The 26,122-nt window shown below is 50.4% G+C and overlaps 1 protein-coding gene across 1 annotated transcript in view; it reads right to left on the bottom strand.

The window, feature by feature from the left end:
- The window catches only part of KIF4A (kinesin family member 4A), a 98,600-nt gene extending 73,201 nt beyond the window's left edge, over positions 1 to 25,399 (bottom strand). Inside the window, exons 1-7 of the mRNA XM_040405374.1 lie at positions 25,096 to 25,399; positions 21,015 to 21,144; positions 20,827 to 20,941; positions 18,053 to 18,243; positions 5,853 to 5,942; positions 5,606 to 5,772; positions 5,016 to 5,110 (exon numbers count right to left, since the gene is read on the bottom strand). Of these exons, the coding sequence (XP_040261308.1) occupies positions 5,016 to 5,110; positions 5,606 to 5,772; positions 5,853 to 5,942; positions 18,053 to 18,243; positions 20,827 to 20,941; positions 21,015 to 21,131 (775 nt within the window). The 5' untranslated portion in view covers positions 21,132 to 21,144; positions 25,096 to 25,399. The remainder of the gene's footprint in view (positions 1 to 5,015; positions 5,111 to 5,605; positions 5,773 to 5,852; positions 5,943 to 18,052; positions 18,244 to 20,826; positions 20,942 to 21,014; positions 21,145 to 25,095) is intronic.
- Positions 25,400 to 26,122: the final 723 nt, after the last annotated feature.

Here is a 26,122-nt window from a genome sequence, read left to right as displayed (position 1 = left end):
GCGATGCCTCAGAGCCCAAGAAGCGTCCACCGCTCAGGGAAGCGGGCCGTGACACTTAAGGGCAGAACAGTAAGGCATTTGCAGACCGAATCCATCGTGCAATTGCCCCTCGGAGGCCGCCAATCCTTTGCGTGGAACCTCCGGATGACAAAAAAAAAAAGGGGGGTTCCGTACGCCGGAAGGTACTGGAGGCTGCCAATAATGACGTAGCTCCCTGCCTTAGGGAGTGAAGAAGAGGGACAGTGAAGGAAGGACAATTTCTACATTGAAGTGGAAGACAGAGACCACCTTTAAAGGAGGGTTAATGCCCACAGCGAGAACTAGTGCATATGGCAAGTCCTGTACCCTGTGGGAGTGCAATTAGCACCTAAGTAAGGGGGTAATGCATACAGCACACCTTGTAACCAGGAGCTACGGCAGGTACTGAACCCAGTGGAGATGCAATTCCACCACCTACAGAAGGGGGATTGTATACGTCCGGCACTGAAATCAGTGTTATTGTACTTAGTCCACCTATCACAGGGGACAATGTATAAGGTCATTACTGTATCCCAAAGTAGTGCAATTACTCTGCCTAAGGAGGGGGGTAATGCCTACGACAAGTGCTGCTGGCCACCGTAGACGCAATCTTAGGAGATTGCTTCGGATTCATGTCAGGGTCTGAATAAGTGATTCTCCCCCCCTCGGACCCGGGGAGGAAGGGAGGGGGTGCGGAGATGTTCGAGGAGAAGATGACCTGCTGTGGTCCACTAGCGCGCAGGTCTGCCCCTCAGAATCTCGCCCCTGGCAGATGCGGACTGCGCAGGAGGGGGCTTAGCAACCAAACCACCCAGGGGGTGGAATGGGAACAGAGGTCCTGTATAAAATTGCACCGGTTGAGAATCATCAACCAAACGACCCGGGAGGGTGGATTGGGAACAGGGGTCCTGTATAAAATTGCGCCGGCAGAGAATTATCAACCAAACGGCCCCGGAGGGCGGATTGGGAACTATTAGAAGTCCCCCTTACCCGGGATAGGACACGGGCCCAGTGTGGAACCACACTGACCGGGTGGCCCTGCGGCTGAGGAGGGGGGACCCGAATGGACGCACATTTCCTTTATTATTATTTTATAAATTTTTTCTAGGAAGCCGGCCTCAATGACAGGCAGGAAGAGGTTAAAAATTCTCCACTCATGCACTGTACTTAGGGGGAGGAGCCCCAGATCATCAGGTGCCGGCCTAAGAAGGGTGGTGGCCAGAAAAGGTTAAGGCAGTCACGAGGACCAGTGACGAAGCTCAGCAGGTGTCTGGGGGAGGGGGAGAAGGGCGGGAAGAATTTTCCCCGCCCCCCGCCGAATGTTGCACCGGCCGTATTAGAGACCGACCGGACTGACTGGGGGCGTTCACCCCGCAGATGATAGGCGGGTAGGACAGAGAAAAGCGCGGGCCGGAACACAGATGCGGTGCACGGCCGATCGCGATGCAGTTAACCTCTTCCGGAGTGGTGCGCCGGTGTCCGCACCAAGGGGTGTAAATTGTGGTAGGTGTCGGGGAGCGGGGGCCTCCTCTGCATGTGTGACCGAGCGTCTCGGACCAGCGGTGCGCTTGGTCCCTACATACCCCGCTGGCCGCCACAGCCACCAGGGAAAAGTCTTCTCACTCCATGGCAGTGCGCCGCAGGCAACTGCCTCCACTCAGCAACCCCGTGCAGCCGCCCGTTTCCGTCGATCTAGGCCTCCGCTGGAGTCGCCGAGCTTAGGCACATCGCAGAGGGAGGTGGGTAAGATCAGAGATGTCTGGTCTATCTTTTTGTATAATGGCGCAGGCATTGCCATTAACCCCCGATGGAGTGTGCCCTTGCCTAGTAAGGGGACGACGACGACTAGAAAGCCGCCACACCAGAGACTGCCCCTGGAAGGGTTAAACTGGCTAGATATACCAGGAGGTAGGTGGCATGCCTTAAATCGTACGTGTGCTTGGAGTAGGCCCCTGAGTGATATGAACGAGGGAGGGGGGGGGGTTAATACTTACCTATTTCCGTGTACTCCTCATCCTGCCGCCATTTTCACCCCTCCTCTGGCTCTGGTCCAGCAGGGTCACCCCTTCAGCTACTGGCACCGTAGTGGCAGGATGCTTGAAAAGGGGGCCTTGGATGGGTGACCCTTTGGCTGGCGGGATGCAGGGGAGCAAGGCTGCCCTGGCCCACCTTGTCTTCTGTGGGGGAGGCAGCAGTGCGGGTGACCGGCACTGGTGCAACTCGACCCCGGGAGAACAGGGAGGCGAGGCGTCTACTGTTTTCCCATCTGAAAAAGGAAAAAAAAAAAACTAAAATAAAAAATCTTCAGAAGATCCCTGCAGAGCAGGGCGGTCTTGCCTCCTATTGACACTAGAAAAAACTGAAGCTCTCTCTCCAGGCTGGAGGGGGTATAGCTGCCAGGGGAGGAGCTAACAGCTTTTACTAGTGTCAACGCCTCCTAGAGTGTTTTCTGCCTGTGAGTGATTAAGTTAGCCCATTATGTTTAGTAATTGTATCACAGGCAGAGCCCATTGTGTTTTGGTAATTGTATTTTGTTGATTGCGTCAAAGACTATGCCTATTCTGTTATTGAGTGCGTCACAGACAATGCCATTGTGTTTGTTGAATGTATACTTTGTGTTTAAACTGTAAAGGATTGGCTGCTATGTTATGTCCTCAGTTATCAACCAGGTCCACGGGGGTGGTACCCTTGTTGGAAAATGTGTATATAAGTCAATGCTTGTGTGCTTAATAAAGAGTTCCTGTTTTACCCTTCATCATGTTGAGGCTGGTGTTTGGGTAACTGATCGACACTGGGGATTGCTATGCTCCCCTGGCTATAACTACTAGCTCTTGTAAGAGCTGTTCCTGTGGTGGTTTACGGTGTCGAGTGGAGTGCTTGGAGTCCTCGGGAAGCACTAGGAGCATCCATCAACGGAGGTACCCAGTCGGGGTGCCAGGAGATCCGTTGCAGGAGACAAGTCTGAAGACACTGCAGGCAAAGGTAGCACGCTTATGCCATGCTGGCTGCTCACAGTAGTATGAGCAACATGCGACCTAGCATTGTCCTGTCTGTGATGTTCCTCTTCATGGTCTGCAGACCAATCTCCAGCTATCATTGCGTCCTAGACAAAAGTGGGACTCATCACTGCAGAGGATAGACTTCCATTGCAGCCTTTGAGAGCGGCGGTGTGAGGTCAGTGAGACACCTGTAATTGGACGTCTGGCTCGTAACCTAATGTCGTGTAGATGTCTTTTGTAGACACGGTTTCCTGCCCTAGGCGTCTGATGGGACATCCAATTTCACTTGCAGTACAGAATGGATTACTATGCACCATTCTCCTAATCAGATCCTTTCATACAGAGGTTCATCTCGGTGTACCTCTTGCCGTCACTGCAGTTCATCTTTGTTCTCCCAATCTCACCGGGGGACACAATGTTGTGTGCAGTGTGGCTAAAAATCTTTGGTTTTCAATCTGGCTTTTATGCCCCTCCCATATACCACAGATTGGAACTAGGTGCTTGAAAAATTTATCTGCAGATCTCAGTGACACCTGCTACTTCCTTGATTTGAATAACCTTATGGCTTGTCCTTTTTGGTGCAGCAATTTCAATGTTGAGGAGTCTACAGAAAATGTGGCGCCAGTTGTAACTCTGATTTCCAGGCTAGCTGCAGACTAGCGTCCAGCAGGGAACAGCCTGCCGAAGCTCTGCGCAATCCGGCATTGCCAGAGGTTTGTAATGCTCAGTCAGGCACCATTCACTACATTGGAGACCGACGGAGATCCGGCCGCATTCTGGCAAATATGTCAGCCGGAAGAAAACTGCTGTGTGCATATGTTACACTGCCTAAGGCTAGTTTAAACATTCAACTCAAGGAGAGAGTTTATAAAGTTTTTCCATCATTTAAACCACACATACCAAGCCCCAGTAGGATTTAACTTAGGGCAGTTACAGAATTGTACTGACAGCATAAATCATAATGCTGTGCGCTCCTGCAAGTCCAGAACAGAGGATCATACTCACACACGGAGTGCGATTCCCACAATGGACTTGCTCATGTGAAACAGCCCTTAAAAGGGTTCTCCCAAGATTTAGCTTCTCTTCCGCATAGAGGTGAATGGAGCAGCAGCATATATACTATTCAGCAGCTACGTACATATGGAGAAACACAGGTCACCTGCTTATGGATCAACACTGATCAGACACTTCTTATTTTACAATCAACCATTAAAGAGCAGCTATCATATTAACAAACTTCTGACGTATCTAGGACATGTTGGAAGTCTTGATCCTTGAGGGTCCAGGTGCAGAGACCACCATGGATTACTAAAAAGAGGAGGAAAGTGTTCAGAAGAGTGCCACTTTGTTTCATCTGATATAGGAACAAGTGGTGTATGGATTCATAGTAAGTCTATAGACTTTATGAACTCATATAGCTCACTTGGAAATGCTAATAGAAACAGAGGATCAGCACTCAGCTGAGAGCCTAGGCCCCCTGATTTCAGTGATCCTTACAGGTCTCTCCAGGACGCAGATACCCACCAATAAAAATTTCTATCGGGTCACTATAAAGCTTGTTAAGATGATAGGTACTCTCACTTTTGATTGACGCAATAGAACTTGATGCTAGGGTCACTGCACAACTACAGTGTTGTAATGTCATGAGCACAGGAGCTATATCTGCATAAGCACAGAAGGAACTGAGGGGGGGGGATGTATCATCGACCAGCGTTTCATGCCGATCTGAAATTCCTTGTGCCGCTGGAGGATGCACCCATTTGATGGCAAGTACGCATCATAAATTAGGAAAGTGGAGATGGTGGTGTAGAATCACCACTTGCACCTAGATTTAGGTGTTGCAAACACTGGGTTTGTGGCTTTGTGCTGGAAAATTGGCTAGGAGAGGAATGATAGATCCCCACCATCATTTTCAGTATATGGAGAAGAAAAATTCCCTGCCTCATTAACACCAAACGTCTACCAGCCAGGGATAATAGGAAAATCTAATGCATTTACCTTCCTTCAATCGATCACCTTCAGCTTTGGTCTTCTTCTGCCTTTCGGACCCAGCGAGATCGACAAGGTGCAGTTTGGAGCGAAAACTGCTGTTTCTACAAAGAATGAAGCAGATTAGAGTAGGCTCACATCTGCAGCAAACAACTCTGGTAGTCTGTTCAAGCAGAGAAACTACCGGAGGTTACTGTATCCAGAATAGCCAGATACTGCTGCGCACCACCGGATGCCCATTGACTATAATGGGACCCAACAGGGATCTGGTAAAAATGTCGGCTCTCCTCTGCTGGAACAAATTACCGGAGTGGTTGCTGCAGATGTGACTACACAGAACACGTCCTTTTCTTGTGCATTTTGTGGACAAGAATAGACAGTTCCAACAGGGTGCAGGACGTTCCATACCGCAGACCTCACATGACCGGCATCCATGTTTGGCAATTTGAAGACCACAAAAACAGCACCGGCTGTGTGTATGAAGCCTTACACGTATAGTTCATATAATGTTGAGAGCCACTGACAAACTTCATCACATAATGGAGAAATAACCCACCAATGCCAGCTCTGTGCCAGCTCTGCTTAGGCCATTTACTTACTTATCGCCCTTTTTTTTCTGATCTATTGCTATTGTGAAGATGGCATGTGATCGAGAAGACTGAGAATTCATAGCAGTAGAAGCCACTGTGCGAGCGCCATTGCCCTGCTCCAAGCAACTTATTGTATCCACGTCAGTCTTTACATCACGCTCAATCAAGCCAACGATCTGCAGAAATAGGAACCGTTAACCGGCTGATATCACAGACGACTGGTGTACAAAAGTGATGATCGGATGACCCACGGTACCTTAATGCCCTCCTTAGGGTCTTCACGGATGCTAATTGGAGATGCTCTCTCTCGAGAATCTAACAAATCAAGAATCTCTTCGTTGTAGATCTTTAAATAAAAATAAATAAAAAATAAAATGAACTTTTAGGCTTAAATGCAGTTTTCAAAAACTCAAATAGCCAAGAAACAAAATTTGGCAAGAGGAAGGGGGGAATATAAAAATTGGATTTTTTGTACTCACCGTAAAATCCTTTTCTCGTAGTAGGCATTGGGGGACACAGCACCACGGGTATATGTCCAACTACCACTAGGAGGCACTAGACACAAAAAGTGTTGGCTCCTCCCCGTTGGGCTATACCCTCTCCACAGGCACAAGGCTATTCAGTTTGTACAAAAAGCAGTAGGAGAGAGAAAAAAAGCAAGGAACCAACAACTCCCGTACCGGGAAAGATCAAGAGACCAGCCCGGAAAATCGGAAGTAAAAACATAGGGTGGGATCTGTGTCCCCCAATGCCTACTACGAGAAAAGGATTTTACGGTGAGTACAAAAAATCCAATTTTCTCGTGCATGGCATTGGGGGACACAGCACCATGGGACGTCCCAAAGCAGTCCCCGAGGGTGGGAAAAGAACAGCCATGCCACCGGTTGGGTATACAGGTGCAGGAGAACCATGTGACCCAACAGTAGAAAACACGGAATGGGCAAAAGGTTCCATAACAAGGAAGAAGCCTCAAGGAAGAATCAGAGAAGACTGTCAGCACCCCAGGAAAAATGCCTGGAAGAAAATCCCAAATGCAAGAAGGCGGCAAAAGGGAACACCGAGCTCAGCCAAGGGCTGGAGAAAAAATTAGGACAGCACCGCGTGTTGGGACTACCTAACGCTCTAAATTGTCTCAGACCCAAAGAGCGAAAAAACCTGTGGTCAACCCCTGACAGGCCAGGGGAGAAAGGAACAAGGAAGTACTGGAAGCCAAACGAGTGAGTGAAGCCGTAGCAAGGCTCACATGTGAAGGGAGCAGGTCTCCCCTCACCACAAGGCAGATGATGAAGTTATGCGCCCTATTTAAAATGCGAAAACCCAAGGCTGCTAGAGGAAACCGCCAACCCTTGGAGAAGGAGGGGGTTGTAGGTAAAAGCCAGGAAAAAAGAGTAAGACCTGCGTCCCAAAAACAGGAGATGAGGCCCGAGCCTCGGAAAACAAGATATCACTGTGAAGCGTAAGACCAGAGGAAACTCTGGGCATGTGAAGCATCAGGGGAAAAAAGGAACCAGATACAGGCCCAGGAAATCTCAGCAGGACACACTGGACTGAAAGACATGGAAGCAGAAGGAGAGTACTCCAACCGCCGAAGGAGGAAAGGTTCTACAACAGGAGGAGGTCCCTCCCGAAGGAGGCCATACGGCGGAATTGCAAACCGTTGTGCTAAACCACTCAATACCAGGTACTTGACGTGGGAGGATGGGAAAAGAGACACGAATCCCAAGAAGACCACAAGGCTATTGGAACCCATAAAGGGAACAATCAACCCAGGCCCCGATCCCCCCAAAAAAACGATTGCCATGCAGAACCTGAGTGGTCAAATAAACGGGGACCAGGGACTCCAGAAGGAGTACCCGGGATGGGCTCACAAGGAACCAGGAGCTGAACCCCCAGAAGACAACGCAAGCCAGAATATCCAGGAAAGGAGAGATGAAACTACCATAGGGGAAGGGACATTGGCCATGGACAACTACCCGTTCCAAGAACAGTGACTAGCAAACTGTATACATTGTCCCAGAGAAGACAAGTACAGCAGCTCGGGATGTACCACTAAATTGACAGACATCCATATGCATAAGGAATGCAGAAGTCGCCATGAAAAAGCCGGGTGAGACTACACAGAAATGTAGAAACCAGCCGCGACCGGCGTACTGAAAACTCCCAGGGGGGAGAAAGTACCTGACAGGTGCAAACGACGGCAAGGTCCAAGGGGACTGCCCCTCTGTCATGTAGTACAACTAAGCAGAGAATATAAGGGAATACAGAGAACACCTGGACCCAGAAGGAACTACGGGACCCTGTCCGATGCCAGAGCAACCAGCTGAAAAATTACCTACCAGGCAGGTGTGTGGCGCTCAGTGGTCCTGTCCCTGACCCGTCAGGGAGGACGTCCAGTGATGAAAAATGCTGATGACCCCAGAAGGATTCCATGTGGCAGAGGACATCCAGCGATGACCGAAAACTGCTGCAGCGGCCGATGCACACCAGCTACGTGCCCCAACAAGGTAGAAGATCCAGTGGAGATCCCTGTACTCCACCAGGAATGGGCCACTCTGTAATAGGAAACAACGCGAGTACTCCTCTATAACATGGGGTAACGCGAAGCGCAGCAAACCGTAGTACCTTATAGAGATGGCAAGAGCAACCCTAGCACAAAGGCCAACAACCACCTGGCCATGGTGTAGGGAGCATGGTTGAATGTGGACCACCCGCCAGATCAGAACAGATCAGCCATATACTGGAGCTACAATAAGTAGCACTAGACCGACAAGGTGGGGGTTGGGCTGGCCCACCCCTGCCAGATATGGTAACCATGCACATGCAGAACCAGGATGGCCTGTTGTAGACAGTGCCCTGAGAAGTACAAGGAGACCATTGAGCACGACAGAAACGGAGTGGAGATGTATGGAAGAACCAAAAGGGTGAAACCAACATCCGCAGCACAGATTAGAACCTGGGGGCAGAAAGCACCCAGTAATACAGAAACTGTATGGGCCACAGATTGCACCATAAGGCCCAGCACCTTGAGTAATACAACCACACGCCTAAAATATAGGGAAAGTGGCTGCATGTCTAAGGAGAGTGGAAACATAGCCACAGAATCTGGGAATGCTACTGCATTTGGAGGGTACAGGTACTCAACCTGTAAAGTAGAAATATGGCTGCGTAGTGCAGAAAACGACCAGAAAGGTGTAATGGGTACAGCATCTGGAGATGGTAGAGGTACTACCTTTAAGATCGGAGCAATGTGGCCACATGGTGCACCCTAGAACCAGAGAGGTGCAACGGCTACCGCGTTAGCAATGGTACCTATATTCCGCCCGGGAAGGGGAAAATAGGGCCGCACGGTACCACAAAGAACAAGACAGGTGCACACTACAATCAGGTAGGTGAAATGGCAACTGAAGGAGGCCCTCTATTTCGCCTGAAAAAAAGGGAAACAGGGCCGCATAGTACACCATAGAGCCAGACAGGTGTAACGGCTGCAGCATCAGAGACGGTGCAGGAACTCTACCTATGAAGGGAGTAAGATGGCCGTTTGGTGCACACTATGATGAGGTAGGTGCAATGACCACGGCAATTGGAGGAGGCCTCAATATCTCGTCCGGTAAGGGAGAGAAAATGCCACATGGTACACCATAAAGCCACACAGGAGCAACAGCTACAGCATCAGGAGATGGTGTAGGTACTCTACCTATGAAGGGACCAAGGTGGAAGCTTGGTGCCGACTAGAACCAGACAGAGGCAATTCTACGGCAATTGAAAGTGGCCTCTATATCTCGCCCGTAGGGAGAAATGTTGCCGCATAGAACACAATAGAGCCCGCCAGGGGTATTGGCTACAGCATCGGAGATGGTGTAGGTACTCTACCTATGAAAGGGAGCAAAAAAGTCTGGGGACAGACAGGAGCAATTGCAACGGCAATTGAAGGCGGCCTGTATATCCCGCCCGGAAGGGAAAAATAGTGCCGCATGGAACACCATAGAGCCAGCCAGAGGTATCGGCTACAGCATCAGGAGATGGTGTAGGTACTCTACCTATGAAAGGAGCAAAGTGGCTGGGAACAGACAGGTGCAATTGCCAAGGCAATTGAAGGCGGCCTGTGTATCTCGCCCGGAAGGGAGAAATAGTGCCGCATGGAACACCATAGAGCCAGCCAGGAGTAATGGCTTCAGCATCTGGAGTAGGTGTAGGTACTCTACCTATGAAAAGGAGCAAGGCGGATGGAAACAGCCAGATGTAATTGCTTTTCCTTACCAACCTACAGGAGGCGCTTGCCTAGAACAGGGACCGCCTGTTATGAGGTAGAGTGGCGAACACCAGCACCAGGATGGGGACCCGGTGGAAACACTCTCAAATGTGTAGAGCATAGCCCCTGGTATAGGGGAACCAGGAAGGCTTGTCAGGTACAGCCTATGGCAGTGGTGCAGGTACCCCCCTGTTAAGGAGAAGGCGTACGTACCAGAGACACCAAGTAGGTGACTCATTATGCTAAACACGGGGACGGCTGCCTTACCTGTGCGGTTGAATACCTGTGCAGTCAGGGGAGCGCCATCCGAAAATCCACTAGAGGGGATACCAACCCTGGGTAGGAGAGGTTCCTCCGTGCACGTTAGTCTTGACCTCCCAGAGGCTTCTGTATGGAGGAAGACCGCCTGATGCTCTGTTCCGAGGGAATCGGTGCAGAGGTGTCCCCCGAGGCAACGGATGGGGTGACGGGAAAGGATTCGTCACCAGCCTCAGGCCTGTCCTGGGGAGGACCCGAGGATGCCGAGGAGGGGTGGAATCCTGTTGAGACCACCCGAGGTTGTACTGTGAGCTACCCCTTGCCGGACCCGGTATCTGAGCATGCCTCATCTGCAGGGAGGACCCTGGGAGGGCATAGGTGGCCGCAATTGGATAGGTAGCGGTCCAGCGACTCCGCCAGGGATTGGGAGAGTCGGACAAGGTTCCCATGGCTTTGACAAAGAGGGAGACCATTCAGAAGGGACCTACACAAAAGGATTTGGTCAGGGGACACAATGGGGTCTGGAAAGAGGTACTGCACACAAGCAGGGACAGGCCGACCGCATGGCAGCCTTCGTAGACAGCGGACGCACGTGAAAAGACGTGGCGATCCGAGGAGAGGCTGGGAGAGGAGACCCTCATAGAGCAGCCAGCAGAGGCTGTCATATCTGGACCCGGATGCCATGTTCCCCAAAGAGGTGCTGCAGCAGCTATAGAGGCTGCAGGAGAAATGAAGCAATTGAGGAGGGGTGGGGGGGGGAACGACTTGAGTGATCCCTATGTACAGCATTAGCTGCCTTCACACAGTACAATGACCTAAAGGGGGTCTGCAGTTCTTCTAAACTGAGGATCTATCCACTGGATAGATAACCCACGTTAGATCCAGTAAAGGGAGGAGAGAGATAGCCCCTCCCGAGGGCCGGGCGGGGTCTGAAAAGCCCGGGAAGCAAGGAGGAGGGGCCGGGAAGATCGCGGCCTAGCAGGCCCAAAAGCCGGGGCCTCGATTTATGAGGCGGCCGGGAATGGAGCGAGGGGGGCGGGACGAATCGCGGCCGACCGAGGGGCCTCCGGACCCACAAAACTAGGTGAGGAGGGTGGGGGGGGGGAGCGACGCCTGGGGGTGGGCGGAACAGGGCAAACAGAGCACCTGGGAGCCGGGAACGGGCCATGGAAGATGAGGCCTAGTCCCTGCAAAAACCGGGGACTAAAGTAGCGGGGAAGGCCCAGAAGAAGCGACGCCTGGACTGTGTGGCCAGGGAGGAGAGAAAAAACCAACCAAGGGGGAAGAGAAAGGTGGAGGAAGATGGAAGCTTCCCAGGACCCCCAGCTAAGGTGGATCCCACCCCCCTGGCCACAGGAGGGAACCTAACCCTGGGGCAGGGACAGGGGAGAAGGGAGCAGGTCTCCTATATACTCACTATACTCACCATCTGATGTCTTCGGGCGCCGCAGGGTCACCCCTTCGGCAGACTCAACACGGGAACCGTGGGAATGCCGGCAAGCCACTGCGGATGCAGTCTGTGGGGACTGGGTGACCGGCGATGGTACAGAAGTACGCGCCCGCAGGGGGGGCAACTAAAGTGGAACACGATGGAGCCCCAGCCTGCAGCAGGTATAACGGTGGAGATCACCGAGACCTGCAGAAGAGAGAAAAAAAGAATAAAAAATAAAATAAAAAATAAACAGCAGGACCTGCAAAAAAGCAGGACAGGTCTGCCTCCTACGGACACTAGACAAAAACTGAATAGCCTTGTGCCTGTGGAGAGGGTATAGCCCAACGGGGAGGAGCCAACACTTTTTGTGTCTAGTGCCTCCTAGTGGTAGTTGGACATATACCCGTGGTGCTGTGTCCCCCAATGCCATGCACGAGAAAATTGGATTTTTTGTACTCACCGTAAAATCCTTTTCTCGTAGTAGGCATTGGGGGACACAGCACCATGGGTATATGTCCAACTACCACTAGGAGGCGACACTAGACATAAAAAAGTGTTGGCTCCTCCCCGTTGGGCTATACCCTCTCCACAGACACTAGGCAGCTCAGTTTGTACCAAAAGCAGTAGGAGAGAGAAGAAAGGCAAGGAACCAACAACTCCCGTACCGGGAAAGATCAAGAGACCAGCCCGGAGAAGCTGAAGTAAAACAACATAGGGAGGGATCTGTGTCCCCCAATGCCTACTACGAGAAAAGGATTTTACGGTGAGTACAAAAAATCCAATTTTCTCGTGCATGGCATTGGGGGACACAGCACCATGGGACGTCCCAAAGCAGTCCCCGAGGGTGGGAAGAACAACCATGCCACCTGTGGGCATACAGGTGCGGGAGAACCATGTGACCCAACAGGAGAAAAGCACGGAATAGGCAGGAAGCCTCATAACAAGGGAGAAACTCCAAGGAGGCCACAGTGACGACTGCCAGCACCCCAGGACAAATGCCTGGGAGAAGGTCCCAAATGCAAGAAGAAGGCAAAGGAAAACCCAGCTCAGCCGAAGGCTGGAGGGAAAGTAGGACAGCATCGCGTATCGGATCTACCCAACATCCCAATTGTCTCAGTCGAAAGCACAAACACCCTGAGGTCAACCCCTGAAGGGCCAGGGGAGCAAGGGAAATTGGAATCACTGAAGGCCAAACGAGAGAGTGAAGCTATAGCAAGGCTCACATGTGAGTGGAGCAGGTCTCCTCTCACCGCAAAGCAGGTGAAAAAGTTAAGCGCCCTATTGAAAGGAAAAGATCCTAAAGGCGCTAAGGGAAACCGCCAACCCCTGGAAGGGGAGGGGGTTGTAGGTAAAAACCAGTAAAAGAGAAAAGACAAGACCTGCATCCCCAACCAGGAGACGAGGAACGAGCCTCTGAAAACAAAATATCGCTGAGAAGCGCAAGACCGGAGAAACTCTGGCGAAACTCATTATCAGGGAAGAAGGGAACCAGATGCAAGCCCAGGAAATCTCAGCAGGGGCACACTGGGGAGAGGGAAGCCATAGCAAGGCTCACATATGAAGGGAGCAGGACTCCCCCCCACCGCGAAGCAGGTGATGAAGATAAACGTCCTATTGGAAGAGAAAACTCCCAAAGGCGCTAAGGAAAACCGCCAACCCTTGGAAAGGGAGGGGTTAGGAAGTAAAGGCCAGGTAAAAAGAAAAAAATAAGAGAAGATCTGCATCCCAAAACCAGGAGACGAGGAACGAGCCCCTGAAAATAAAATAATCGCTGAGAAGCGCAAGACCGGAGAAACTCCGGCCAAATGAAGTATCAGGGAGATGCAGGGCAAGGAAATCTCAGCAGGGATACACTGGACTGAGAGACATGGGAGGAGAAGGAGAGTACTCCCAAAAGTCTAAGGAGGAAGGCTCTACAAACAGGAGGGGTCCCTCCCGAAGGATACCATAAGGTGGAAATGCAAACCGTAGCACTAAACCACTCAACACCAGGTACTTGAAGTGGGAGGATGGGAAGACAGACATGAATCCCATGAGGTCCAAAAGGCTATTGGAACCCGCAAGGGGAACAATCAACCCAGGTCCCTTCCCAAACAACGATAATCCTACAGAATCTGAGTGATCAAATGAACGGTGACAGGGACTCCAGAAAGGAGTACCCGCAATGGGCTCACAAGGAACCAGGAACTGAACCACCAGAGGACAACAAAAACCAGAATATCCAAGAAAAAAAAAAATGAAAAGAACCACCCTATGGGAAGGAATTGGCCATGGACAACTAGCCATTCAAAGAATAGTGGCTAGCAATCAGCATACATTGTCCCGGGGAGGGCAAATACAGCGGCTTGGGTTGTACCACTAAAACAGACGCCCATATGCATAAGGAATGGTGAAGTCGCTATAAAAGAAGCGGGAGTGACTACACGAAATGTAGAAACCAGCTGCGACCGACATACAGAAGGCTCCCAGGGGGAGAGAGTACCGGATGGGCGACAACAATAGCAAGGTCCCAAAGGACTGCCCTCTGTTAGATAGTACAACTAAGCATAGAAATAAGGGAACACCCGGACCCAGAAGGAACTACGGAACCCTGTCCCATGTCAGAGCATTCAGCAGAAAATTCACCTACCAGGCAGGTGTGTGACGCTCAGTGGTTCTGTCCCTGACTCATCAGGGAGGACGTCCAGCGAGGAAATGTCGCTGACCCCAGGAGGATTCCGTGTGGCGGAGGACATCAAGTGATGGCCGAAAAACTACCGCAGCGGCCGGAGCTCAGCAAGCTACGTATCCCAACAAGGAGAAGATCCAGTGGAGATCACTGTACTCCACGAGGAATGGTCCGCCCTGTAACAGGAAACGCGGATACTCCTTTATAATATGTGGAACGCGGAGTGCAGCCGAAAGTAGTATTTGATAAGGATGGCAATAGCAACCTTAGCATAAAAACCAACAACCACCAGGCCATGGTGTAGGGAGCGTGGTTGTATGTGGACCACCCACCAGATCAGAACAGATCAGTCATGTACCGGGTACACCAGAAGTAGAAATAGACCGACAAGGAGGAGGTTGGGCTGGCCCACCCCTGCCAGATATGGCTACCATATTCGAGCTGAACCAGGATGCCGAAAAGGGAAGTAACCAACATCCGCAGCACAGATTAGTGCCCGGGGAAGGAAGCACCCAGTAATACAGAAACCGTATGGGCCACAGATTGCACCATAGGGCCCAGCACGTGGGTTGAACGGTGACAGGGACACTAAAAATACACGCCGAAAACCGAGGTAAAGTGGCTGCATGTTGCACACTAAGGAGGGTGGAAACATAGCCACAGCATCCAGGAATGCTACCGCATTTGGAGGGTACAGGTCCTCAACCTGTAAGGTAGAAATGAGGCTGTGTAGTGTAGAGATACGACCAGACCGGTGCAATGGGTACAGCATCTGGAGATGGCCGAGGTACTAGGTCTAAGATTAGAGCGATGGGTCCACATGGAGCACCCTAGGACCAGAGAAGTGCAACGGCTGCCACGTTAGCTATGGCACTTATATTTCGCTCGGGAAGGGAAAAATAGGGCCACACGGTACCACAAGGAATGACAGGTGCACACCACAACAAGGTAAGTGCAATGGCAACTGAAGAATGCCCTCTATTTCACCTAAATAGAGGGAAATAGGGCCGCATGGCACACCCTAGAGCCCGACAGGTGTAACGGCTGCAGCATCAGAGACGGTGCAGAAACTCACCTAAGAAGGGAGTAAGATGGCTGTTTGGTGCACTCTAGATGAGGTTGCAGTGGCAACGGCACTACAAAGTGGCCTCAATATCTCGCACCATAAGGCCAAACAGAAGCAACGGCTACAGCTCCTGGAGATAGAGAGGTTAAATAAAAATGAAGGGCACAAGGTGGTAGCCTGGTGCCCACTAAAACCAAACAGAGGCAATTGCACAGCAATTCAGAGTAGCCTCTATATCTCGCCGGAAAGGGAGAAATAGTGCCGCACGGAACAAAAGAGCCCGCCAGGGATACTGGATACAGCATCAGGAGATAGTGTAGGGACTCTACCCATGAAGGGAGCAAGGTGGCTGGAAACAGACAGGTGCAATTGCTACAGCAATTGAAGGCGGCCTGTGTATCTCGCCCGGTAGGGGGAAATAGTGCCGCATGGGACACCTAACCAGTCAGCAGGAACTCTACCTATGAAAGTAACAAGGCAGCTGAAAACAGACAGATGTAATCGCCACGGAATAAAGGCCGGCCTGTATTCTCTGGTACAGGCACTACAAAAGAACCCTTAGAGGCCGAGAAGGGGAGCCAACCCTACAAGTGGCGTTTGCCTGAACTATCAGCTTGCCTAGAACATAGCCCCTGGATAGGGGCCAGGAAGGTCTGTCGTGCACAGCCTACGAGGGTGTACATACCAGAGACACCGCGTAGGTGTCCCAGCTGCTAAGCACGGTGACGGCTGCCTTACCTATGCGGTAATTACCTGTGCAGGCAGGAGGGCGCCATCTGAAAGTCCACTAGAGGGGCACCAAACCTGGTAGGGTAGGAACCACTATGCACGTTTGACTTGACCACGCAGAGGATTCTGCATGGTGGAAGACCGCCTGATGCTCTGTTCCGAGGGAATCGGTGCAGAGGTGTCCCCAGAGGCAACTGACAGAGAAGGCTTCGTCACCAGCCTCCGGCCTGTCCTGGGGGACCCGAGGATGCCGGGGAGGGGTGGAAGCTAGTTGAGACCACCCAAGGGTGGTCCATGGGCTACTCTTTGCGGGACCCTGTATCTTAGCGTGCGCGTGGCACAGGGGGGGAAGGAGACCGCAATTTGTAGGTAGCGCTCTAGCGAATCCGCCAGGGACTGAAGGATCGCCATGGAGGGAGCCCATTCGCGCGGGAGGGGGCCCTACCACGTGGAAACCTCCGTAAGACAACGGACGCACGAAAATCGTGGCGATCCGATACGGAGGCCGGGAGAGGAGGGCCCCATAGAGCAGCAGGGCTGACCTATCTAACCCCGGAAACAACATTTCCCAAGAGGTGCTGCAGCAGCTATATAGTAGGCAGGAAACCTCATTCAGGTGGCAGGGCTGCAGGAGAATGCAGCAATAGAGAGGGGAGAGAGGGAAGGGGCCTGTGGAGCAATCAGCCAGAGGCTGCCTACCGGACCCCAGGAGTTGTGCAGCGCACCGAGCGCAGAAGAAGGCGACCGGAGATAGCAGGAGTCGGCGACCGCAGAAAGAAGGAGCCGACAGCCGGAGAAAGAACCGCCTCTCAGAGAGAGAGCAGAGAACCTGGGGCCGGCTTGGCAGGCAGAAGAGGCCCCTCCCAGGCTCCCCCCACGGAGGGGAGGAGACGTGAGAAAGCCCGGGAAGAGAAAAGGTGGGCGGGGAGTTGCGGCCTAGTAGGCCCGAAAAGCCGGGGACTAAAGTAATGGAGCGCGGCCGGGAGCGAACGGCCGCGACCGCGATAGTGCCCCAGAATTGCCGCGACGAACGGGGGCCAGGTGGGGGAGAGAGCTGAGGAAGAGACCCCCAGGGAGAGAAACAACGGAAGGCCAGGGGCCAGGATACAGCTGAGAGAAAAAACCCACAAGCTAGCAGAGGCAAGGCAGCTTATCAGAGGCAAGTCATTGTCCCACACAGCAATAAAGCTGTATCATGTATCCGGGAAGGGAACATGAGGGGGGAACGCGTCCAGGCGTGGGAAGGAGGGTGGGATCCCTAATCTAACATACTCACCCTCAGACGTCTTCAGGCGCAGCAGTAACCACCCCCTCGGCGGACTCAACACGGGAACCGTGGGACTGCCGGAATTCCACTGCGGAAGCAGATTTGGGGACTGGGTGGCTGCCAGGTACCTGAGTACGCGCCCGCAGGGGGGCAACTAAAGTGGAACACGATGGAGCCACCCCTGCCGCAGGCCGAAACCTGCAGAGAAAGAAAAAATGATTAAAGAAAAAATAAAATAAAGTAGCAGGATGACCTGCACAAAAAAGCAGGTCAGGTCTGCCTCCTATGGACACTAGAACAAAACTGAGCTGCCTAGTGTCTGTGGAGAGGGTATAGCCCAACGGGGAGGAGCCAACACTTTTTTATGTCTAGTGTCGCCTCCTAGTGGTAGTTGGACATATACCCATGGTGCTGTGTCCCCCAATGCCATGCACGAGAAAGACCCATTACTTACCTGTTAAATCGCTGCCATTCCAGTGCCACGACTGATGCTTTTCATCAGCCTTTGCTGTGCTGCAGCAATTTCATAGCCAACTACCCATGAGACCAGCAGTCGGCTGTGGTGACCATATGATTAACCCCACGTGGCATTGCTGCAGCATAGTAAACAAAGGCTGGCAGGGAGCCCTGGCACTGGAAAGGCAATTTATGAGGGGAATAAATGGGTCTTTTATGCCATTTTCCCCTCTCTGGCAAATGTATTTTGATCTCACAGATTCCGTTCATGTAGCCACAAGATCTGTAGTGCATATTCGGGCACTAACGTAGCATTGGCTTGTACATTTACCTCCAAGTAAGAAACTTTTAGAAGAAATTCCCAGTCTGCTCGCTGTTCAATTTCCCGAAACAATGCTTTTACCACTCTTGGGATGACCCCCACAGTTGGTTCATTCTCTTGGTCGTGGGTGTAAGCTCCTCCCATTGAGAAGGTCTTTCCAGATCCAGTCTGTCCATAAGCAAGAACTGTTGCATTATATCCTGACAAAAGCCAATACAGATGGGAAGACTTTTTTTTAAAGATAATTTTTATTACATTTTCCCCCAATCTACAGTACATAGAGAAGAAAAAACAGCCCATCAGAGAATACATGAATGGATACATACATTCCCATTGGACATTTAGAAAATTATCAGGACATTTTCATATTTCACATCCAACTTTCGATACACAAAGTACATGATACCGAGAAATACCCCTTCATCTGTAGTACATATTAAAGGGAGTCTCGCCTGAACTGACCATTATAGAACACTAACCCCATGATCTGCATTATAGTCCCCATATGTGAATGCTACTTACCGTATAGCTGTCCGTCGCTTATTTTCGCTAAAAAACACTTCTAATTAACATATTGAATACAAGTGTTTTTTAGCGAAAATAAGCGACGGACAGCAATACGGTAAGTTGCATTCACATATGGGGACTATAATGCAGATCATGGGGTTAGTGTTCTATAATGGTCAGTTCAGGTGAGACTCCCTTTAATACTACATAAACCACCCCAATCCCCACCACCCATCCAGCGATGAGATGGGCACCGCACCACTAATATAGGTATAATATGTCAGAGCACCGAGAAAGATATTGCCGAGATAGTAAGACTTTTTAGTTACGGTTCTACCAAACAATACCTCTGGGATCAAGTCAAATGCATGACAAAAATGGCTGAGAAAATTTACGAAAACCTTGTGCAAGACTGTCCATTAGCATTACAAAAAGGTAATCATTGGACGAGCAACCGGTGACTGAAGATGAAATGGTTCACCAGCCGGGTAGATGTGCCAGCTATTTGGTAAGTGATCTAGGACTGGAATACCGTTGCTTAATATTTGAGAATTTATTTTACCAATGTACGTGGCACTTCCACTCCATCACTGTATATTTCCTGGTTAAAACAGGACTCATCCTCCTCAGAGTAAGGGCTCACGCAGACAAACATGTGCCGGCCGTGCCCGTATTGAGGCCCCCAAATAGTAGGTCTACAACATACGACCACTTGCCGGAATGCGCACCGAATGGGTCCACGATCCAGAAGATACGGAGCTGAAAGCCACGGAAGCACTATAGAGCACTTCTGAGGCATGTTGGTCCGTGCCTCTGCACCACAAAATAATTAGAACATGCTCTATTTTTCTGTGGTGCAGATGGATCACAGACGGATTTGCGGTCCCCAGTGCATGGCACAGGCGGCACACGTTCGTGTGTATGAGCCCTAAAACCTAGGCTTTCCTGGTCTCCACTGGCATGATCTGACCCTGAATTTAGCAACCAAACATGCAGTCCCTCAAACAGACTGTCTGATGCCTCCTCTAAGGCTACTTTCACACTTGCGTTCAGAGCGGGTCCGTCTGGTATCTGCACAGACGGATCCACTCCTAAAATGCAAACGCTTAGATCCGTTCAGAACGGATCCGTTTGCATTACCATGAACAAAAAAAAAATAAAAAATTTTTTATTTTTTTTTTCATAATGCAAACGGATCCGTTTTGACTTTACATTGAAAGTCAATGGGGGACGGATCCGTTTGAAAATTGAGCCATACTGTGTCAACTTCAAACGGATCCGTCCCCATTGACTTACATTGTAAGTCTGGACGGATCCGTTTGCCTCCGCACGGCCAGGCGGACACCCGAACGCTGCAAGCAGCGTTCAGGTGTCCGTCTGCGGAGCGGAGCCAAACTGATGCATTCTGAGCGGATCCGCCTCCACTCAGAATGCATTAGGGCAGTACAGATGCGTTCGGGGCCGCTTGTGAGAGCCTTCAAACGGAGCTCACAAGCAGAGCCCCGAACGCTAGTGTGAAAGTAGCCTTAAAAAGACTATTTTGTCATAAGCAATTAGTACTTATCTACTGGATAGGTGACTGCTGGATCTGAGGGACCAACAGCCGGGACCCACAACTTGGGCTCACATTGTCCCAGGCACAAGACAGCAGCTAGGAGTTGTTAAAGGAGGGACAGGTAAGTATGCACCTTGTCTTTCCATTTAATATTTATGGTGTAGGCAAAGACAGCCGAGCATAGCATTTGACTATCTTCATTAGACTTTTAAACGGGGTTGTCCGGGTTCAGCGCTGAACCCAGACATACCTCCATTTTCACCCAGGCAGTCCCCCTGACTTGAGCAACAGAGCATGTTGTGCCACAGTAAAACGGCTAGGGTAGTGCTAAAGCACGCCCATTAGAGCCGGTGACGTCACCGAACACACTGACGGGCGAAAGTTTCCGCCCGGCAGTGTGTTATGATAAACAAAAGAGGCCTTGCCCTGCACGATTTTGCGCAGGGCAAGGGAGCGCATCGGAACATGAGATGTTCTGATGCTAGCCTCAAGTATGCTGCTGGGGTGAAAATAAGGGTATGTCTGGGTTCAGCTCTGAACCCAGACAAGCCCTTCAACAGGCAGGGAACATGGTCCACTGCTGCTCTATTTAACTTTTCTAAGCTGCAGTCTTTGAGCTGGAGGCTACTAGTCAGACCCCCACCGGTCTAGCAGTTACTACCAGTCGTCAGGGGAAAGTGGTTTATGACTGAAATACCCCTTATCACACTATAAGACTTACCTTTAAACAGGCCTTGAATAAGAGATGATACAGCACTGGTATATACCTCCTCCTGCTCTGCCGACGGATCGAACACGTAATCATATGTGAATGATTTCTCATTCCCAACAATCACCTGTAAAGTAGAAAGGGTCAGCATGTGCATGTAGAAGAACGGCCCAAGGAGGACAGACAAGTTATGGACCTACCTGAGGTTCCCCAGGGACAAAAGTAAGACATGTCTTACAGCCTTCATTAAACTCCTTCTGTACCAAGGGACGGCACCTTAGAGCTACTCTTACTGGAATACCCTCATCCTTTCCCATGTTGCAACCAAGCCTGAAAGGGAGAAAAAAATATATATATATATAGTTTATAAAGTACCTGCAGAAAAACGTTCCTTCTGAGGTTTACTTAAATGGGAACCTATCAGGTCATGTTACCACCCTAAGCGTTATCGGAGGTCCTTCCTCCCAGGATTTGGAACCACCACTGTTCCCAGAAACCCAGTAGTGAATTTTTTAAGTAAATTCTGTGTTATGTTTTTCTTGTATTTTATTCATTTCTAATTACTCTTATTTTTGCTCCTGTTGTGAATGTGATTGCTGCTGTTATGCCAAAGTTTTCCCACTGAGGGACAATAAAGGGATTTTCTTCTTAGACCCCACCATCTTGTTATAGATCACCTGACAATCTTCACAAGCTCGCCAGTCTTATTTCAGATGAGAAAAAAGCAGAAATACATTTTTGAAACGCTGCGTGTTCTATGCCAAAGTCCTGTTAAGAGTTAAGTACGTATGCGGTCATGCCGTACAGAAGAACGATGACGTCCAGAGTCATAGGGGGCCGCAGTCACTTCACACAGCAGATAACCCATCCCGAGAACGGTTCATTAAGATTGTATTCCCAGAAAACCCCTATAAAACCTACGGACTGAGGGTCCATTCACACGTCCGTTGTTTCTTTCCTGATCTGTTCAGTTTTTTGCGGAACAGATCTGTACCCATTCATTTTCAATGGGTCCTGAAAAAAAAAATCAGACATTGAGCTGTCCGATTTTTTTTCAGGACCCATTGAAAATGAATGGGTACAGATCTGGTCCAGATCTGTTCCGCAAAAAACGGAACAGATCAGGAAAGAAACAACGGACGTGTGAATGGACCCCGAGACTGGAGTTCAGATGAAAGCGCCTCATCGCGGTCTGTGGCCACTTTCACACAATCTGGATTCTTTTAATCAGTATTTGTAAGCCAGAAACAGAAGAGGAGCCTACAGAGAAAGTGTCATGGAAATCCTCGGGCCTCCTTGTTCACACTATCACTGAGCAGCGGTTTTCTGCAGCTCTATTTTTTCCAACTTAAAGGGGTTTTCTCATCTCAGACAATGGGGCCATATCGCTAGGATATGTCCCCATTGTCTTATAGGTGCAGGTCCCACACCTATATTGAGAACGGGGCCGCGAAAGTGAAGGAGAGTGCACTGCGCAGCCGCCCTCCATTCATTTCTATGGGGGCTGCCGAAAATAGCCAAGCGCTGGCTCTGCTATTGCAGTCTGCCCCATAGAAATGAATGGGAACATGGGCCTTCTATGGGAGAGGCGGGGATTAGCGATTGGTGGTGGACGGACCCCGGGAAATCTGGGGTCCTCCAGCCACAGCGATCCTTGCTCCGTTCTCGGTATAGGTGCAGGGTGCCTCACCGCGCCAATCTGATATTAATGGCCATCAACATCAAAATCCTGGACAACAACTTTAAGGCCACAGGATTTCTCTTGTGTTCTTGCATTGTCACATTCAGGCAGCCATAACTACACTGCTCAAAAAAATAAAGGGAACACTTAAACAACACAATGTAACTCCAAGTCAATCACACTTCTGTGAAATCAAACTGTCCACTTAGGAAGCAGCACTGAGTGACAATCAATTTCACATGATGTTGTGCAAATGGGATAGACAACAGGTGGAAATTATAGGCAATTAGCAAGACACCCCCAATAAAGGAGTGGTTCTGCAGGTGGTGACCACAGACCACTTCTCAGTTCCTATGCTTCCTGGCTGATGTTTTGGTCACTTTTGAATGCTGGCGGTGCTTTCACTCTAGTGGTAGCATGAGACGGAGTCTACAACCCAAGTGGCTCAGGTAGTGCAGCTTATCCAGGATGGCACATCAATGCGAGCTGTGGCAAGAAGGTTTGCTGTGTCTGTCAGCGTAGTGTCCAGAGCATGGAGGCGCTACCAGGAGACAGGCCAGTACATCAGGAGACGTGGAGGAGGCCGTAGGAGGGACACAACCCAGCAGCAGGACCGCTACCTCTGCCTTTGTGCAAGGAGGAACAGGAGGAGCACTGCCAGAGCCCTGCAAAATGACCTCCAGCAGGCCAGAAATGTGCATGTGTCTGCTCAAACGGTCAGAAACAGACTCCATGAGGGTGATATGAGGGCCCGACGTCCACAGGTGGGGGTTGTGCTTACAGCCCAACACCATGCAGGACGTTTGGCATTTGCCAGAGAACACCAAGATTGGCAAATTCGCCACTGGCGCCCTGTGCTCTTCACAGATGAAAGCAGGTTCACACTGAGCACATGTGACAGATGTGACTGAGTCTGGAGACACCGTGGAGAACGTTCTGCTGCCTGCAACATCCTCCAGCAATGCCAGCATGACCGTTTTGGATTGGGTCAGTAATGGTGTGGGGTGGCATTTCTTTGGAGGGCCGCACAGCCCTCCATGTGCTCGCCAGAGGTAGCCTGACTGCCATTAGGTACCGAGATGAGATCCTCAGACCCCTTGTGAGACCATATGCTGGTGCGGTTGGCCCTGGGTTCCTCCTAATGCAAGACAATGCTAGACCTCATGTGGCTGGAGTGTGTCAGCAGTTCCTGCAAGACGAAGGCATTGATGCTATGGACTGGCCCGCCTGTTCCCCAGACCTGAATCCAATTGAGCACATCTGGGACATCATGTCTCGCTCTATCCACCAACGTCACGTTGCACCACAGACTGTCCAGGAGTTGGCAGATGCTTTAGTCCAGGTCTGGGAGGAGATCCCTCAGGAGACCGTCCGCCACCTCATCAGGAGCATGCACAGGCATTGTAGGGAGGTCATACAGGCACGTGGAGGCCACACACACTACTGAGCCTCATTTTGACTTGTTTTAAGGACATTACATCAAAGTTGGATCAGCCTGTAGTGTGTTTTTCCACTTTAATTTTGAGGGTGACTCCAAATCCAGACCTCCATGGGTTGAAAAATTTGATTTCTATTTTTGTGTGATTTTGTTGTCAGCACATTCAACTATGTAAAGAACAAAGTATTTCAGAAGAATATTTAATTAACTCAGATCTAGGATGTGTTATTTTTGTGTTCCCTTTATTTTTTTTGAGCAGTGTATTTTCCACTGACCTTTTAGTGAAACCATTTTGGGGAACACGTCGTCATTCTTATTAACTTTTTTGGGAGCGGTAATGAAAAAAAAAAAAAAAAAAAACAATTCCACTATTGTTTTCCACACTTTCCAGGTACTTTCACACTAGCGTTATTCTTTTCCGGCATGGAGTTCCGCCCTAGCGGCTGCCCCTAGGGGCTCATTAGCATATTACAGACGTGCGCTTTTCTCAATGACGGCGGCAGGCAGTGAGATGGCAGTAATATAGTTCTGTTCAGCTGACATTAGCATATTACAGACGTGCGCTTTTCTCAATGACGGCGGCAGGCAGTGAGATGGCAGTAATATAGTTCTGTTCAGCTGACATTAGCATGTTACAGACGTGCGCTTTTCTCAATGACGGCAGTAATATAGTTCTGTCAGCTGACAATAACACATCACTAATGTCAGTTTTCAGGTGAGAGACCCTCTATGTCTGGGGAATCAGGGGGCCAGGGTGGTACTTAGAAGCTTTGGCCATGGTCTTTCAACCAAAATGTCAGACATTTCTAAATTGGGTGACATGTCGCACTGACCTGGTGGCAGATCTTATTGGCCCAAGGCAAGACGTTCAGCATATAAGGGTCTACATGATCTTGAAGGATAACCAAGTCTGTGGGCAGTGCTGAGTGGGCACAGAATGCCACAAGAACACCACCAGCAATGGTTGGAGGCTCTTCTGAGGTTTCTCACCTGACATCAGCCACATACAGACCTCCAGATGTAAAATGGCTGCATCAAGGTAACGGTCGGGGGCCACACAGGGGCTCCTAGTGCACAGGATTTAAAAAGCCCCCATGTACGGACGTGTCCATAGAGCCCACTGAGGAGCACTACAGTCCGCCAGAAACGGCTGAGCACGTACCCGAGGGGCGGCAGCCTGCTCACGCGCCTCCGGTGCCTTCCTCGTCCGTTTGCTGCCCTTGTCGTTCGGTTGGTTTTCCCGCCAGCTGCTCCGGTGCCCTCGGCCTGAGCTCAGTCCTTTCCCCGTCGTGTGCGGCAGGATCCCGCTGATTCAACCGCCAAGTTTTCAAAATTTCCAACGTCTCGCTCCAACCAACCACTGCACACGTACGTCAGGCGGCGACTCCGAGCCCGCAGCCTGCCGGGAAGGCGGCGCTTAGGCGTTAATCGCCATCTTTGTTATGGTCAATGTGCCCTAAAGGTAACTAACGTGAACCCCAAGAAGAAAGGTTAGACGTGAATATTCACTTCAGTGACGGATTCGCTGTGTTCAGCCGGTGGAGTAACGTGGGGACCGTAAACCAGCGAACCACTGCAGTAAATATGCCCGCTCCGAAGTTTAGCCGCCAGATACTACGCATGCGCAATTTTTTAAAGCCAGTCCCAGTCATGGAACGCCCACTGTCTGCGCTGTGTATAGGGAAGGGCAGATGGATTGCTATATGTGATCCATTGGGAGTTTTCACAGTCAGCCATCATAGGTGTGCTTGTCTGGAGGTTTTACTATCAAAATCTCAAATCAGGCCAGACTCCAAACCATTAGTAAATTCAGACCCCAGACCATACATGTAAAGGGAACCTGTCACCGGGATTTTGTGTATAGAGCTGAGGACATGGGTTGCTAGATGGCCGCTAGCACATCCGCAATACCCAGTCCCCATAGCTCTGTGTGCTTTCATTGTGTAAAAATTCCAATTTGATACATATGCAAATTAACCTGAGATGAGTCCTGTCCCCGAGATGAGTTAATTTGCATATGTATCAAATAGTTTTTATACACAATAAAAGCACACAGAGCTATAGGGACTGGGTATTTCGGATGTGCTAGCGGACATCTAGCAACCCATGTCCTCAGCTCTATACACAAAATCCCGGTGACAGGTTCCCTTTAACCCCTTCAGGACCCGGCCATTTTTTGCAAATCTGAC

Source organism: Bufo bufo, chromosome 8, assembly GCF_905171765.1.
Source record: "Bufo bufo chromosome 8, aBufBuf1.1, whole genome shotgun sequence".
Taxonomy (NCBI): Eukaryota; Metazoa; Chordata; class Amphibia; order Anura; family Bufonidae; genus Bufo; species Bufo bufo.
Note: the sequence above shows the minus strand (reverse complement) of the source record. Positions and strands in the feature narration are given on the sequence as shown.